Below are 16281 nucleotides of genomic sequence, written 5' to 3'. Positions count from 1 at the left end.
ATAGAGAAGAATCTGGTCGCAGGCAGAAGGAAAAAAAAAACATTTCTAACAAATTCCTTTTTTTTGTTGAACTTCTAACAAATTCCTTGTTGATGAAAAAGTAATTTCAGAAACACTTCCACAACCTTGTCGCAAAATAGAGAGAGCATTTAGGTTCTTCAGTATTGACAAGTAGCTAGCACTTAGAGGTCAATAAACATTAACTTGTTTGAGAACCCTTCACTATTATAACAATCTAATTAGTAAGGCGTTCAACAACAGTTTTGAGGTTTGTAAAAGCGCTTTCTCTAGGTGCAGTTGTGAGGAGTATATTATCTAGTTAATATTCTTCTCAAAAGAAACATATTCACAGCTAGACGTCTTACCACACCCTAGTTCTTGTAGTGTCTTCCAGTGTTACAAACATCCCATCTGCAACATATGCAACTAAGGTAGCAATTGATGTTTAAAATATTATACCACTTACCGCCATAGTTAACCAAGTGATTATGATCCAATCATCACTTTTAGTACATTTGAGTAGGTCACGAGACGGATGATTAACATGATATTATGGTTTCACTAATCCGTTTTTTTTATATTTACGGACGCTGGAAGAAACAAATTGTGCCTAGGAGTTGGTGTTTCATCTGAACCAACTTCATCCATGCTAAAATATGACCTCCTCGAGGTTGTGTGAACATCATATATATTGTCTGGATATAATAATGAATCAATGATGGAGTTAAAATTAGTCTATTTATAACCATTTATAATTACATTTCGTACAAATTATATTACTTATGAAGTGTTTACCTCTCGAAAGTTTGTCATCAACCCAGGGTTGCATAGGAACAATGTTTTGTGGAAGAGAAGTTGGAGTTCCAAGAGGATTATCATCTCGGTCTTTTGTGAGATATCAACCTCGGCAACAAAGTCATCAATTTTGCTTGATTTGTAACAAAGAAATAAAAATATATGGAAATAAAGTATATTCATACAATACAAACAAAAGATGTTTTATATGAATACATACAGCGGGATACAACTTTAAGAGGCAAGGCAAGACTCCAACTGATCTACCAACTCCAACTGATCTACCAAAAAAGGATGGCCCATTTTACATCGCATATAGGTTTGAAAGGCTGCAATACTCATAAGGCATCTCATATAAGAGTTTCTGCATCACATATATGTTCGAAAGGTTGCAATACTCACAAGACATGTCATATAAGACTTCGATAATTTATTATATATACGAAGACTCCAACACTCAAATCATAGTTAACAAATAATGAGAAAGCTTTGCCCTTTAAAAAGACAACTATTGATTTTTTTTCCTCTTTTCCTATTCATTTTCAATCTTCAATTGTTTTTTCTTTTTTAACACAGATGAGTTCTTTACATATTCTCATGAGTTCAAACGCTTTATAAGTGTTGATCAAATGTAGTTCTTAATCTCTCAACTACAACAAAAAAAGAATATAATGTGTTGAGTTTAATTAGGCATTTTATCGAACACTTAGTGTGTGAACAAATGTTTGAGTTATTAATGATAATAGTAGCAACGAAACCAGTTCCATCAACTCCTTCAGTGACCTCTTCCGCTCTAATAAACTACGAGAAAAGCAAGATGTTCCTAGTGTTACCTTAACCTCTTCAATTATAACTCATCTTTAAGCTCAGCTTCTGGATCGACATTGCCCTCTGTAGACGAAATTCGATCATCTTCTACAGAAGGTTCATTTTGTGAAGAATTCTCCTCAGAAGTTGTTTTCTCAGTCTTTGCATTCTCTTCTTTGTTTTCAAATTCGTTGTTCAGAGGTTTCTCAACTTTCGGCTTTGGTTTAGAGATTTTAATATTTGGAGTACTAAATGGAGAAGTTCTGACAAAACATATCGAGGAATGAGCAACTTAAATTTAGCAAATTCAAGTATAAAACGGTTAATTCTTCAAGCTCTAATGGGTGATTAAAGATTTTCTCATAACACTTTATTATTCGGAACTGGATAGGAATTGTTCACCAAATTGACATGAAAGGAAACTCATTTAATATATTTTATGAGAAGAACCACTTACTTTTTCTATTCGGCTTCCCTTCCTTTTCTTCCAACCACTTCTTGAGCTTCCCAGCCTCGTACCTTGGATAGAGTAAAAAGTTCGGCAAACAATTGTTAAAGTACCTCATTAGTTCTATCTTTAGGAATCCAAGGTTTGTTTTTCTCCCAATCACTTATAATATGCAAAAGTTTCAGAGACGTCAAACAAAAAACTAATCGAGAAAAAAAAAGGTCAGCGCTTTGGGGAAAGCAAAATAGTTTCCGGGGTGTGAAGACTTGGTCAAAAAATGGTCAATTTTGTTTGACGATTTTATTTAGGGGGAAAGCAAAATAGCTTCTCCACCTCAGCTCTCTCTCTCTCCACCTCACTTCTCTCTCTCCACCTCATCTTCTCTCTCCCCACCACTCTCTCTCTTTTCCGACAGGTCGCCGGTAAGAAAATTTTCCAGCCGGCGATCTGTCGGAGAAGAGAGAGAGTGGTGGGGAGAGAGAAGATGAGGTGGAGAGAGAGAGAGGTGAGGTGGAGTGTTTTTTCCCCCTTAAAAATTATTTCCCCGAAAAATTTCTAAAATTCTACATATTTCCTTCAAAATTTCACACCCCGGAAAATATTTAGCTTTCCCCAAAGCGCTGGCCAAAAAAAATACCAACTGGTTCAAGACAACCACAAGCTACAGTTTAGCACATTTCCAATTTGCTAATTGCTTACTTAGACGAACTTCTTAAAAACCAATATGAATAGCACCCAATCGAATCATTCCTCGGAATATGTCTCTACAGCTCAAACCTTAAGCTATATGTTTCAAATTGATATAATGCAGGAAATCTTTTTGGTATCACCTAATATACTCATCTAATATACAATGTGGTTTACCTTACCCATTTGAAGAATGACTTTTACCAATTTCGCTAGATATACTGATTTTAGCAACCTAAGTACGGATATTTATGTTCAATTTGGATAAAAGCTATTTTATGTTGATTAACTCAAATGACAATAACCAGATAGATAATTACTAAAGAACCCCTGATATCTCAGTGTTCGATGGTATTTTTTACCTGTGGAAGTTCACGTGCATACGTTTTAACATCCTTAGATACTATTGGTCGTTCAATAAGCTATTTTATGTTGATTACCTCGGAAGACCATAACCAGATAGATATAGTAAAGTACTTGTTTCAGCATTACCAGGAGAAGGATGATGAGAAAGCCATGAGGGGGATTCACCATGAAATTACTACTTGGACTCTCCATGTTCATCTTGTGACCTTGTAATACGGCCATGGACAACTGAAAAAAGTAAAATATTAGCATTGATACTTGCAACTTCCTAGCAATTGTACCTTGGATAGAGTAAAAAGTCCGACAGATGACTGTTGAAGTACCTCATTAGTTCTATCTTTAGGAATCCAAGGTTTGTTTTTTTCCCAATCACTTATAATCTGCAAAAGTTTTAGAGACGTCAAACTAAAAACTAATCGAGAAAAAAAATACCAACTGGTTCAACACAACCACAAGCTACAATTGAGCACATTTCCAATTTGCTAATTGCTTACTTAGACGAACTCCTTAAAAACCAATATGAATAGCATCCAAACGAATTCTTCCTTGGAATATGTCTCTACAGCTCAAACCTTAAGCTATATGTTTCAAATTGATATAATGCATGAAATCTTTGTGGTATGACCTAATATACTCGTCTAATATACAGTTTCCATTACCCATCTAAAGAATGACTTTTACCAACTTCGCTAGATATATTGATGTTAGCAACCCAAGTACGGATATTTATGTTCAATTTGGATAAAAGCTATTTTATGTTGATTAACTCGAAAGACAATAACCACATAAATAATTAGTAACCAACCCCTGATATGTCAGTGTTCTATGGTATGTTTTACCTGTGGAAGTTCACCAACATACATTTTAGCATCCTTAGATACAATTGGTCGTTCAATAAGCTTTTTATGTTGATTACCTTGAAAGACCATAACACATAGGTAATTAGTAAAGTACATGTTTCAGCATTACCAGGAGAACGATGATGAGAAGTCATGAGGGGGATTCACCATGAAATTACTACTTGGACTCTCCATCTTCATCTTGTGACCATGTAATACGGCCATGGACAACTGAAAAAAGTAAAATATTTCCATTGATACTTGCAACTTCCTAGCAATTTGACAAAATAAAACTATATATAGATTAAAAAGGAGAAAATGAAGCTGAATTGCTAAATCATGCAAGATTTCGAGCACTTAAAAATGTTAACCAAAAAAAAGTTAAAATTTTTTTATGAAATTGAGAAGGGTCGGAACGTCTAGAATTTATGCATAATTGATGTAAAATAGTACCTATATGTATATGAGCTAGGTTGATTTGTGAACTGTTGTTGTCATTTATTGGGATGTAAACCCAATTTTATCTCATTACCATGAGTCCTCTTAGAACTACCTCCCTATCCCTAACCTAAGAGATTACTTACATGAGACTTGAGATATAATTTTGATGTACATCATATGCCGACGTCAGTAAGTTTCTCAAGCACATAAAAAATTCCTAATTACTTTACTTCGAGTACATTCAAACATGTGGTTTAACATACCAACCACAGATTAAAAAATTACTACCACTGGTCCATAAAAGAGATTGAGCGAGGGGATGGAGAGTGAGAAAAGGGTAAGAGTAAACAAATGGAAAAATAATTCCATATGTAAAGAAGAATTATCATATCCATCGATGATGATATCTAGTGAGGATGTTTTGACTTTCTCCTTAAGAATATATGGGGATGAAGATGTTTTGACTTTCTACTTAAAAAGATTGGACTGTAAACATTAAAAGCAAGAAGACTAATATATGTCACCCTTATAATAGTTGGTGACTATCAAGGACTTGGTTCTTATGTTTAATCTACATTTTCATTAAACGGGAAAGGCAAATAAGGATTGAATAAGATATGTTCCAAAATTTGGAGAATAATTGTTTCGCTGGGACGCATAAACTATTCCTACATTAGATCAGAGAGTGTGATCACTCAATGGAGAGGATGTTTAAATCTACTTTCACTCAAAGACTTCAATAGCAAAAACAATCAAGAGGTACATAAGTGTGCATTTTCTTTTACTGTTACCATTTAATGAGATATGTAGAGATTATCGGTTCATAAGATACATTAATCTCTCATGTAATAGGTAATTCGTTAATTTTCACTTGATACCGCCAAAGATTGACAGATAATACCAAAAAAGGGAACCCAAATATATTCACATGAAATGAATATAAACTCCAAGGAAGAGGATGCCCGTGAATGAAATTCAAACACAAAAGTTGTTTGGATACTGATGGGCCTAAAAGGTTACCCTAAAAGGTCTCCACCCGCAAGTATACGGGCGTGAAGTAATAACCCGGTAAGACCGGGATCGATCCACGAAGATAGGAAGGTAATACGAATATCGAGAAAGTCTAACCCACCGGTTTAAGTGTCAGTCACTAACTTAGACTAAAAACGAAAAGATAATAAGTTGGGTTTTTTGATTGATTTCAAATAATAAACAAATAAGGCTAACTAAACTAAAGGTGAGAGATTCGGGAAGAGTCGAGCAAGAATCGAATGAGAGGGATACTTCGATCCACAAAATCGATAGGGACTAGTACTAATGATCTATAAGCATGAAAAGTTAGTTAAGTTCACCCATTTACTTGGATTGGTCAACGAACTCTTGGTTTAACTCAGATTCCAGTCCATGAACGGTCTAAAAACCCGGAAGATTTTATCATTAAAAACAATAAAACTCTCTTGTCACATCAAAACATGTTTCACAAGTATCCGACTACAAAAGCTAGCTAGACATGGCGATACAAATATTAAACGGGAAGAAAACAAAGAAAGACACGAGTTAAGGTGAAAATCTCCCTATTCCGATGAGGCGTGAGACTAAGATCGACGGGAACTATATGTGTTGAAGTGCTGTCGATCTCCCTGTAAAAGAATACAGGAGTCCCTTTAACAGAATACAATAGGTGTCCTCTCAGCCAAACTTGACCTCCCTTTAACGACAGTGTCTTCTTCTTCCTCAAAACAAATCCACCATGAAAGCTGAAACCAAGCTTTCTCTCTCTAGAAAACCAACACCAAATCACAAAAGAACAAAAAAGTACTCACAACAGAACCAAAACAAGAAGACCTTCCACAGGATTCTCAACTATTCCGGCCAAGAAGATGGTCTTTTGGTTTAGGGCTTGAAAACCCGAGCTGCTGCTGGCCGACCAAGGTACAGTTGATGTTCCCGGCCAGTTCCTGTCGCGGCACCCCTTCTCGAGCTTGATGCCTTAAGAACCCGAGCTCTCCTTGTGCTGTTCGTAGAGGCCTGGTGCGAACTCGCGGGAGCTGCTTTTTCTTCTTTGAACTGCTGTTCCGAGCAGCTTTGTGGTGGCTTTCTTCCCGTGCCGGCCAAGCTATGGCCGGCAACTTTTTTTTTCTCCTTTTCTCTCCCTAACTCCAAAAACTCTCAACCCTAGTTTTCCCCCTCCTTGATGAACCAAAACCCTAGCTAAATGGAGAAGATGAAGTCCCCAACTCAGACTTGTCTTCTCTCTAAAGGCAGCCCAAAGCCTAGAAACCTCCAAAACCTCAAGTTACCAAGTGGGGGTGCCTACAAATTTCTTCATTTATCCCTTATATTTGAACTCTTGGGCTTTTGGACCGGGCCTTGGGTTGGCCTTGGCTTGGCTTTGATTTTAATTTAGAACTCAAGTGAGTGCTTTTAACTTTGTCTCTACTTCCTCTAATTTTCAGAAAAGGCCAAAATGGCCTTCAACTTCTTTCTTCCACAATTTCTTCGTCCGAACTCCGATTCGACTTCTGTTTTCTCCGTTGGGTTCATCATGGAATCGTCTTGTAATTTAACCTATGATTTTCCCAAAATGACCAAAATATCTCTGGTGCTCTTTCCTTTCGATCTCTTCCACATGAGATGAAATAGTGATAAATGTTCTGTTTTATTCCGAATGAAGCGTCAAACTCCAAAGAAGGTACCTACCAAGAAAAACTTATAAATAATTAGAAATAAAATATGAAAAGAACTAACTCATCGAAGTTAAGCGATCCAAATGTGGCATTTTAACGCCACATCAGACACCAAACATCTTAAGATCTGATGTATAAATTTAATCTCTGCAAATTGTTGGAATCTAGATCAGTAAGCGAAATGGTCATTTAAAACATTGAAAACATTTGAAACATGGGATTCTAATAATATAAACCATAAGAAAGGAAGAGAAATTAGGAAAAAAATAAAACTATTTACTAACATAATCATGGGTAGTGAAAACAAAAGGTCATTTGAAACAGTGAAAAGAAAAAAAAATAGAAGATCATGCTTGGAAGGGAAAATTATCATTCACTAATAAGAGATCCGTTTCGTTGAATCAATGAGAATGACATCTAAGCAAAAACCAAAATGAAATTTAAAGAATCCATAAAGAATCATAAATACGAAACACAACACTCTTTGTGACATTTCGTCAAACATGTGTCATTGCTACCATGAAATTAGTTGAATACCATCATAAAATAAGTAAATGTTCAATATACCAATAGAAGATTAACAGTAAGGGAAGAATACAATTTTTACCTCAATCAAGTTCAGAACGTATGAAGGGTTGTGAATGTAAGACTGCATCTAGAACAACTTTAATATTACCATAGTAATTCAGAGACATTTAATAGAAAAGCATATTCATTGACGTAGATGAAATGACAAGCAGTGCATCAAGAAGATTGGCGGCAGAGAAAGAGGCTAAGGGAGAGGAATCGAGCTTGAATGAGGGAGAGGAATCGAGCTTAAGCACCCGTTCTTTAGATTCAGCCATTGACTAGATACTACGGTTGAATGGGGGTTCTCATTATATGTGATAATAGATTAATGGCCAAGATTAAAAGGAAAGAAATGGGATTGTCATTTATGTGGTTGTCCTAGTCACTTTGTCCTACTCACCACCTAAGAGCATTAATTTTGTCCTAGTCACAAGGATATGTTTTGTATAATAGACTAGGCATAAACCCCGCCCTACGGGCGGGGAAATGCCCTTTACGTTACATGAAAAAATAAACATGTTATTAGATTATTTAGTATTTTTTACATTTGGTATTCTCTTATTGTAGTTTTAATTTTTTAGATTGATACTCTTTAAAGATAAGTGTGGTATTCTAGAGGTATACGATCTATCATAAGTTATATAAGTTTTTGAGCTTACAAAATAATTTTTGGTTTTGCCGTTTTTAAGTTTATTTAGAGTCTATTCTTTTAATAAAAACATATTAAATTCTGAAAGAAACACGAAAAAATTTGTAATAATAATAATTTACTCCAGCAGATGAACTCGTTGAGAATCTATGAAAAAAAAAGAATAGACTGTTTTTTATCTTTAGTGAGAGGAAGGGGGGGGGGACACAAGAATTTATAATACAGTACACCATTACATTTAGATTCGCCCTGAAAATCTACTTTTTTCTTTCAACAAGATAAATTATGGGTTTGCTTCAAGTTCAAATTCTTTTGTTTTAATTGTCTACTTGTATTTTGTGCAATTATCTCTTTCTTGTCTCTCATAGTTTCTCACTGAAGAAATTGAAGTGTCCACATTGTTTTTCCTTTTTTGTTGAAGAAGTGTCCACATTGTTTACTATTACATTTATTAGTCTTATGTTTTGTGTGGCATAACTCTTTAATTATTCATTCTGGTTACCCATTTTCCCTCGTTAGATTGATTTTCTCTCTCAATGTTATGTTTGTTGTTTCTCAACCTTTATTTGATTAGTTTTTTTGTGTTTGTAGGTTTAAGTTGCGATTTTTTCTAGAAATTGATTTCAATTGCTCAATAGTAAATTCACTACATTCAAACTATCTGTTTATTCAAATCCATTAAAGATGCAGACAACAATATTGACCATTCATTTTATGAGTTCAAATGCTCAACAATAGAAAGTATCCTCAATTAATTTGTTTATGCAAAAAAAATTATTTCAGAAAATTATGTTGCGACTAAATATGCTAACATTACAGATTGCCTGCATAATTTTCTGGGTCAATTATAACAATCTGGGTATACACTATCACAGTGAATGGTTAATACAATTTGAAATACAATTGATCCGATTGTTGAGGTTTGTACTGGATAAAAGAACAAGTATAATAACAATTGGAAACAAAATGAGATCTCGAATGAATTTCAAAGATATAAAGTCATTCTTATTAAACATAAAAATGAGTCCACTTCTTACCGTCCATATCATAAGTTGAAACCAATGCTCTAAACAATTTCTAGAATCAACCTAAAGTTAAACTTCTTAAGGAAATTGAATTAGTTGAAAGAGAAATTCCACTAAGAATTTTGACGTAATGTGAACTTACGGAGATAACATAGCGCTACCCAAATGTAATGAACTTACTTAAATTCAATGTCGTAATATAGCTCTTGCAGGCTAAGAGCCAGACATTATATTTCTGTGCCAAACTGTAAAAGCAGAATATCGACTTAACCCCTTCCTTTTTCACCAGACGAATATAATTTTTTTAATTCCTTTACGATGTTTCTTCTTTATAAAAACAAAAGAGAGAGTACAGAACTATAGCCACAAATCAGATAACATCTTCAACAACATTCGCATGTCCATCTCATACCATGCTAAATATTTATGTACTTTCGTAATTAATTATGGAAGTACCCCTAGAAGATGGTGCAACAACTATGTCGCCTACATCCATCCTCTGTGAATGGTTGAGGTTGGCACAAAACTCCCTATATTGAATAGACCCTCAATACTCTAATACACAATAATACGCTATTGGTATAATAATAATAATCACGAAGTGTCCAATAATCTATAATCACATAAATATAAAAAAGATGTCGTAAACGGTAGATAAAGCAATTACCTTTGCATAGGATTGTCATGTTATATATCTTTAATTGTATGCACAGTCACAAAAGAATCGTTGGTTGAAATTGATTAGGGTTAGGTTATAAGGTTATAAGCTCCACAATTGTTTTTAAGATATACATAAATAATTAGAAATACATATTTGATTCAATCACATGACCGAGACAATTGTTTCTAGTATCTTTGTTTCTGAAGTTGATTAGTTTCAGTCCTTTGCTCCACTTTAGAAGAGGTTGGTTGCTGAATACATAATGAAGTTCATCATCGATGTAACAACATGTATCAAATTAATACACAAATGCTAAATAGTGATGTTACAAATTTAGAGACAGTGTAAATTACCTTTAAAGATGGGGTCGAAAGATGGAGACTAATCCATTCCACTTTGAAAGAAAAAGTGAGAGTAAAAAATTCAAAGGCACACCCAACATATAGAGTTTAATTAGTGCGAAACTGAATGATAATCTTTAGGAAACCACATATCACATATCCGTCTGCTTCGCTACCTGGACAACTCTAGACGTGATTGCTTGATTTCAAAATTCTGATAACAAATAGAAACTAAGTTAGGAACTTAAGACAGAGAAATAAACCAGGAAGTCATTGTATAAGAAATTCGAAGGAAGAAAAAATACCTAGTGCGGGAAGAGTTGAAGTGATGTTTATTGAGTTCAAATTGCTGGAATTGGGTGTTATTTTCGATTATGATTTATGTTTATTGAGAAATAATTCAGGAAGATATAGTCTTCACTTGTACTTTTTTTTTTTCAAGAATTCCATATGGAAACACCATTCCATGAGGAAAAAAAAAGAAGTTCAAAATCTTCACCATAATGTCAATGTTCGTTCAAAATCTTTCTACTCCTCTAAAGGAACCTTCGCAATTCAAGACACCTTCGCCCTCGCCTATATTATGAGTTTGATCATCCAATCACATGCAAAATACCTGGTTCTTCGTAAGAAGATGGGAAACTGTTAATTGCAATTGCAAATTATGAAAAAAATAATGATACGCACAGGCAATAATTTAGAAAAACTTTCGTTCCTAAATTTGATACTTGTTTTGAAGAGATTTGCATATTCTTCAGAAAACTTAGTTGAAATGCTAATCAGTTTATTTCAAAATCAAGATTATAAGTTTCTCCGATAACACATTGACAAACAAAATTAAATAATAATGATGCTCACCAAAAAAATAAATACATAGCGCATTATAAGAGATATAGCGAAGATTTCAATTAATTGACATCCCACTTACAGATAAGAGGTTACTTGCGATGTCTTCATGGTAAAGGAGCCACCTTATGAACCGGTATTGGCTTATTGCCCTTTGTGGAATCATCCCATCTTCTTCATCGTCAACGAACTTCAATAAGTAGCTACAAAACACAAGTTAGACTATAAAACTATCTTATTTTAGTTTGGAAAGAAAAATTATAAAAATATTTTTGATATTTATTCAAGATCTAAAATGAGATTGCTTTAAGAAGAGAAAATAAAGAAATGATGAAATTCAACATTCCAATATGCAAGGTTGTATGGAAAGGTTCATGATTGAAGGAGTGAAGCGACTCACTCTTCGTGCTTCTTCTGAAAAATCAGATACATTTTGGAGTGTCACAACAAAATAATGCAATGATGTAGACACTTTGGTTGTGGATATGCCGAGCATTACTTTGTAAATATTTTAGTTTCGGTTAAGGAGTATTCAGATATATGTATATTCCCTATAATGAGGATTACCTGCGATTGCTTTGCTTATAGGAGAGCTATCGGGGTAGAGCACAAAAACATGAGTGTCAGTTCGGAAAATCCGACGTCACAAAGATCATTTCGCTTTAGACAAGAAACAATATGCGAAAATGTTGTGTTGTGTGGCCTTAAATTAGAAACCAATGAACCATAATCTAAAACATGTATGATGTACTTAAACTGAAGAAATAAGATGGAATAAATTGGCATCGCTTTGTTCGAAATAAGCACCAACCCAAATCATCTAGTTTTTTTGTCAAAAACTATAATTTTGCAGAATAAGTTGATGATTTATTTAAAACCAGGGAGAAAGAACATAACCAAAAATGCGATTTTTTTTCATGGAACGGTAAAGAAAATTTGCTAATTTGATAGCAGAGGACTTACTGTTTTGATTTTGTACCATAAAGAATTACTTTTACGATAAACCACTCATCTTTGTCAGCATCATCAGGTGTGACCTTAGTTGATACCTGAGAATTATTTGACGAAGACGGAGAAATACATTCATCAAAAAACAATTTTGGTATTCAACAAAAAAACGAAAATGAGTTCCTAATATTGGACAATAATACACTACGAAAATCAAAACATGTTCACCTATCAATTTAGTAGCAGCAACTTCTAGGTGGGTTTGTATAGAAGAACTTGGGGATGTCTTTTGAATTTTGATATCTAAACAATTACCCTATTAGAACTTAGGGGATGCCTTTTGAATTTTATACCTTCCCTTACAACACATATTTTGATCGACATGAACATTCAGTTTTAGTAGTGTCAAACCAGATCAGGCAAAAATCACTTAATTAAACGATATATTATAGCTTCGAAAATGGAGTACCTGTCTTTTGTGGTTGTTTTGCATTTAGTTTAGTTTTATCTAGAATATCCACTTGAACCATCAATGTGTTTGAAAGACTGATACAAAAGTACAACTACGTTAAAGGTGAGAAAGATTAAAGAGTCTAGTGGAAGCATAATGCCTCGAAGCAAATATGAATACCTCTATGCATTCTCCAAAAGCTCATTTTCTTCTCTAAATACTGAGGGAGGGCTTCAAAATCATAATAATTCTTTTCTGTTGTACTGCACTTTCTTTGTATTATTAATTATACAAACTATTTATATTACAAATTTGATCCAAAAACAAATTTATACTATTACCTATATTCGATGATTTTGTTCCAATAGAGAAACTATACAAGTTTACATATATAAATTCTATGAATATGTTTTATTAAAGATTTGTTCATTGAATACACCAGATGCAAATCTATTATATGCGCATATATATACAATACTACAGGCTTTATAAATTAAGAGTAAAAAGGGGAAATAAGTACCTTGAGTTAGAGGATTGATCGACTCCAACCTAAGTTGTAGAACAGAAATATAAACAAACTTAAAGGAAAACAGGAAATAGGATATTGTGTCATGAATACGATATTCTGTGATGAAGATGGTAACAGGAAGAGATGATATTCTGAAGTATTTTTAAATAAACTGAAATGAGAACAAACTCGTAAAAGCCAGACCCATGAAGTAAAATTTTGCACTATATGTAACTAAACAAAGAAATGTACCTCTATATAGCTGCCAAAAATCTATATTACAAAACTTTTTTCATGCTTTCAAAAACAGTAGCTACTTCATCACTTTTAATTTCATTTCCCTGGAGATCATCACTAGTTAATTCAGTGTGCTCAAAACATAACTACATAAGTCTATGAAAGAGAATTCCAAAGAAATCACAAGCAAATACATTTACTAACTAATAATTTTCATGGTAGATTAGTGTTGTTAAGCTTCTAAATTTGGATTTCAGCACGGCCATAAAAGAGTATAGCAGTAAAGGTAATAAGGAAACAAAATTTCAGAAAATTAAAATACAATTGTGTGAGGAATTTTCACAAACAGGTTGTGTGAGAAATATGAAAATACCCTGGATTATTAATGGGTGATAGTCTTCAGTCAATAATAACAATTTCAGCTTTGCAAGGACATAAAGATTAGGAGAAAACTTCGTAGAATTGTAATGAAATAAAAAAACTAAGGGATTAGTAAGTTCATAGAATTGAAACGGAAAAACTTTACAGAGACTGAAACATATACATTAAAAAAACGACATCAATGATCAAACTTTACCTTCTTACGTAAATCGTGCAATAAAGTAAATGGGTGTGTCCATGTTTGATTCGACAACACAATGTTGAACAATTCCCTAATAGCAACCTTGTCCAGATTTGTACCTAACTCATCTGAAAATTTAAAAAAGATAACAAAAGGATAGTGACATTAACAAAAAATAGCAATTCCCTAATACCCATATGAGAGTAAACGAAGAAAGATAAATCATGAATCAATCACTTAAAATCAATCAAACTAACATGTTTCTAACCCACAATTGTGATTTTGGAACTACAATTATAACACTTAAAATCAATCAAACTAACATGTTTCAATTTCACTAATTGTTGATGCAAATAATTTTTTCCTCCTTATTTTGATAAATTTCTTATAAGATAAACAAAAACAATTATAGAAGTCAGAAAAAATTTAAAGGGAATAAGAAAACAGTTGACTTCATACCTCTATGAAACATTCTCTCAAACAGTTTGTGTGTAGATAAAGTTTAGTGGTCAAAATCCAATTAACATGTAGAATTTTGATACCTTTTTTTTTTTTTTTGTTGAGAGAGAATTTTGATACCTTGAGACATAAATTCAAGTTGAAGAACCGTTCTTTCAAGTTGAAGAACCGTTCTTTCTCCTGGGAAATGAGAAAAAACACTTATGAGTTTGTTTGCAATAATCAAATCTTTGACATATTATAAATTCTCAATATATCTTCCCTCTTCGTGTAACCAAAATTTTAAAATCTCCCATAAATCACGACTACAATTATTAGTTGTAACGGCAAACAATGAAATCAAATAAACATAAAAATTAAACAAATTAGATTCAAATAAAAAAAGATTAATAAAAAAAAACTCTCTAATTTGAACTACAAATTAAGGAATTCTAAGATTATTTGATTGAGCCCTTAAGAGTTTGATTTTTAATCCAAACCAAATCGACTCCTACTTTAGGGAATGTTGGAAACTATATGAAAAATCAGCCCCATAAAAACTGAAAACAATAACTCACTAAAATCTATGATTTCGTTTGGATATTCAATTGCATAAATAACACAAAAAAAATCTACAACAGAAAAAACAATTTGACCTTGAAATTATGAGATAAAAGACAATCTTACCTTCAATTTTAGAAGACATGAGACAGAAGAAATGGAGAGAGAACGAGTGAGGATGATGATAAGTTGTGTATTGCATAATAAAGAGAAGAATAAAGTTGTAGAGGGAAAGGGAAAAGGGAGGGTCTGACGTTATGAAATAATTAAAAATAGCAAGTGAAGGGACATTGAAGCATGAACGGACAGATTCAGTCTTGGAAAAGAAAATGGATGGCTGGATTTATTTTGTACAGTGGTTATCCTTCTTGGCTGGAAAATGTATTAATTTTATTGATATCTACGTGGACGTCCAGTCACCTTATTGTTGTCCTAGTCATATTTGATGTAATTATTGTGTCCTAGTCACAAGGATGTGTTTTGTATAATATATTTGATGTAATTATTGTGTCCTAGTCACAAGGATGTGTTTTGTATAATAGATATATATATATATTTATATAGTAAGTAGCCATTGCACATATGAGAATAAAATAGGCTTAACAAACCATTTTCATAAACCAAATCTCTTGGTTATCTAGCCAGTCGTTTCTGGTAGGCTAATAAATAAGAAAAATCATATTTGTAGATTCTGAAAAATTTTGTTTGGCGGTAAGTAGCTAAAATTTTTTCCTTTTGCATACAACATGTAACAAGCGGTTTTTGAGAAAACAGGAGGCGTGAGTAATAGTTTTAGAAAACCACTGCTCGGATTATCTGCCTATATAAGAGCCACACAAGGCCCTCAAGTTTAACTACTACAATTTAAGCTATTGTGATGGTTTCCGGTTGAAATTCTCAATGGCAAATTATGAAAGGAGGGACTACATCTAGGAAATAGTGGGAATGTTTGGTTGGGAACATTTAGAAAAATGTTTCTTTTCCTTTCCAACACTTCTGATGATGAAGAAGAAAAGGGACTCATAATCTTCCCATACCACACATTCCTATTATTTTCAAGATTTTCTCTCTTTTCAGATTATGCTTCGACCCCATATACTATGCATCCAATTTTATGTGCAGGTGATGGTAACCATTTCATACCTTTCAAATATTATTAATGTTTTTTTTAGACTGTTAATTAAATCTAATCATGTTCTCGAGTCATGTTTATTTTCTTGTTGGTTCAATCATTTTTTTAATATAATCGTCCCAGAGCAAAATGAGACAAAAAAAGATCCGAAATGGTGGAAAGTGCCATTACAAATTTAAAATGATGAAAGAACCTCTAGAGGTAAAGATACCGAAAGGAATTATTTTCACTACAAATCACGAGGTTTTTGTCGACACGAATCACCGTTGGTGTTCAAAAAAC

General features: G+C 33.3%; 2 protein-coding genes across 7 annotated transcripts; both read right to left on the bottom strand.

The window, feature by feature from the left end:
• Window positions 1-204: 204 nt before the first annotated feature.
• On the bottom strand, window positions 205-7924 carry LOC147557175 (uncharacterized). 6 transcript variants are annotated; one of them, XR_015233883.1, is made up of 8 exons: window positions 7678-7924; window positions 4111-4173; window positions 3943-4019; window positions 3427-3483; window positions 3230-3331; window positions 2060-2121; window positions 1629-1865; window positions 1046-1124 (listed from the first exon to the last, which is right to left on the bottom strand). XR_015233883.1 is itself a non-coding variant. In XM_086658173.1 (7 exons), exons 3-6 carry the CDS (start codon window positions 3964-3966, stop codon window positions 2065-2067), a joined length of 240 nt encoding a protein of 79 aa, XP_086514299.1. In that variant the 5' UTR covers window positions 3967-4019; window positions 4111-4173; window positions 7678-7924; the 3' UTR covers window positions 205-1124; window positions 2060-2064. The 6 variants fall into 6 exon arrangements, 4 of the variants coding, with proteins under 4 accessions (XP_086514299.1, XP_086514297.1, XP_086514298.1 ...); XM_086658173.1 differs by lacking the exon at window positions 1629-1865 and having other exon boundaries at window positions 205-1124; XM_086658172.1 differs by lacking the exon at window positions 1046-1124 and having other exon boundaries at window positions 1335-1865.
• A 2117-nt stretch (window positions 7925-10041) lies between these two features.
• Window positions 10042-15092, bottom strand: LOC147557174 (uncharacterized). The gene is made up of 9 exons (XM_086663678.1): window positions 14994-15092; window positions 14448-14507; window positions 13884-13996; window positions 13082-13110; window positions 12126-12211; window positions 11245-11365; window positions 10622-10932; window positions 10329-10530; window positions 10042-10226 (listed from the first exon to the last, which is right to left on the bottom strand). Exons 1-5 carry the CDS (start codon window positions 15067-15069, stop codon window positions 12157-12159), a joined length of 333 nt encoding a protein of 110 aa, XP_086519804.1. The 5' UTR covers window positions 15070-15092; the 3' UTR covers window positions 10042-10226; window positions 10329-10530; window positions 10622-10932; window positions 11245-11365; window positions 12126-12156.
• Between the last annotated feature and the right edge of the window lie 1189 nt (window positions 15093-16281).

This window comes from Eschscholzia californica, unplaced genomic scaffold (genome assembly GCF_041429995.1).
Source record: "Eschscholzia californica isolate CP2 unplaced genomic scaffold, dmEscCali1.0.p SCAF_2, whole genome shotgun sequence".
NCBI lineage: Eukaryota > Viridiplantae > Streptophyta > Magnoliopsida > Ranunculales > Papaveraceae > Eschscholzia > Eschscholzia californica.
This window is presented reverse-complemented; position numbering and strand designations above follow the sequence as displayed.

Coding starts and splice junctions, on each gene's coding strand:
- LOC147557174 (XM_086663678.1), bottom strand. CDS start 15,069: ATGCAATACACAACTTATCATCATCCTCACTCGTTCTCTCTCCATTTC. Junction 14,508..14,993: donor CATGTCTTCTAAAATTGAAG/GTAAGATTGTCT, acceptor CTCATTTCCCAG/GAGAAAGAACGGTTCTTCAA. Junction 12,212..13,081: donor GATCAATCCTCTAACTCAAG/GTACTTATTTCC, acceptor AATAATTCTCAG/GTATCAACTAAGGTCACACC.
- LOC147557175 (XM_086658171.1), bottom strand. CDS start 4,059: ATGTACTTTACTAATTACCTATGTGTTATGGTCTTTCAAGGTAATCAA. Junction 3,332..3,426: donor CTAAAGATAGAACTAATGAG/GTACTTCAACAG, acceptor TACTTTTTTCAG/TTGTCCATGGCCGTATTACA. Junction 2,122..3,229: donor TTCTCATCATCCTTCTCCTG/GTAATGCTGAAA, acceptor ACTCTATCCAAG/GTACGAGGCTGGGAAGCTCA.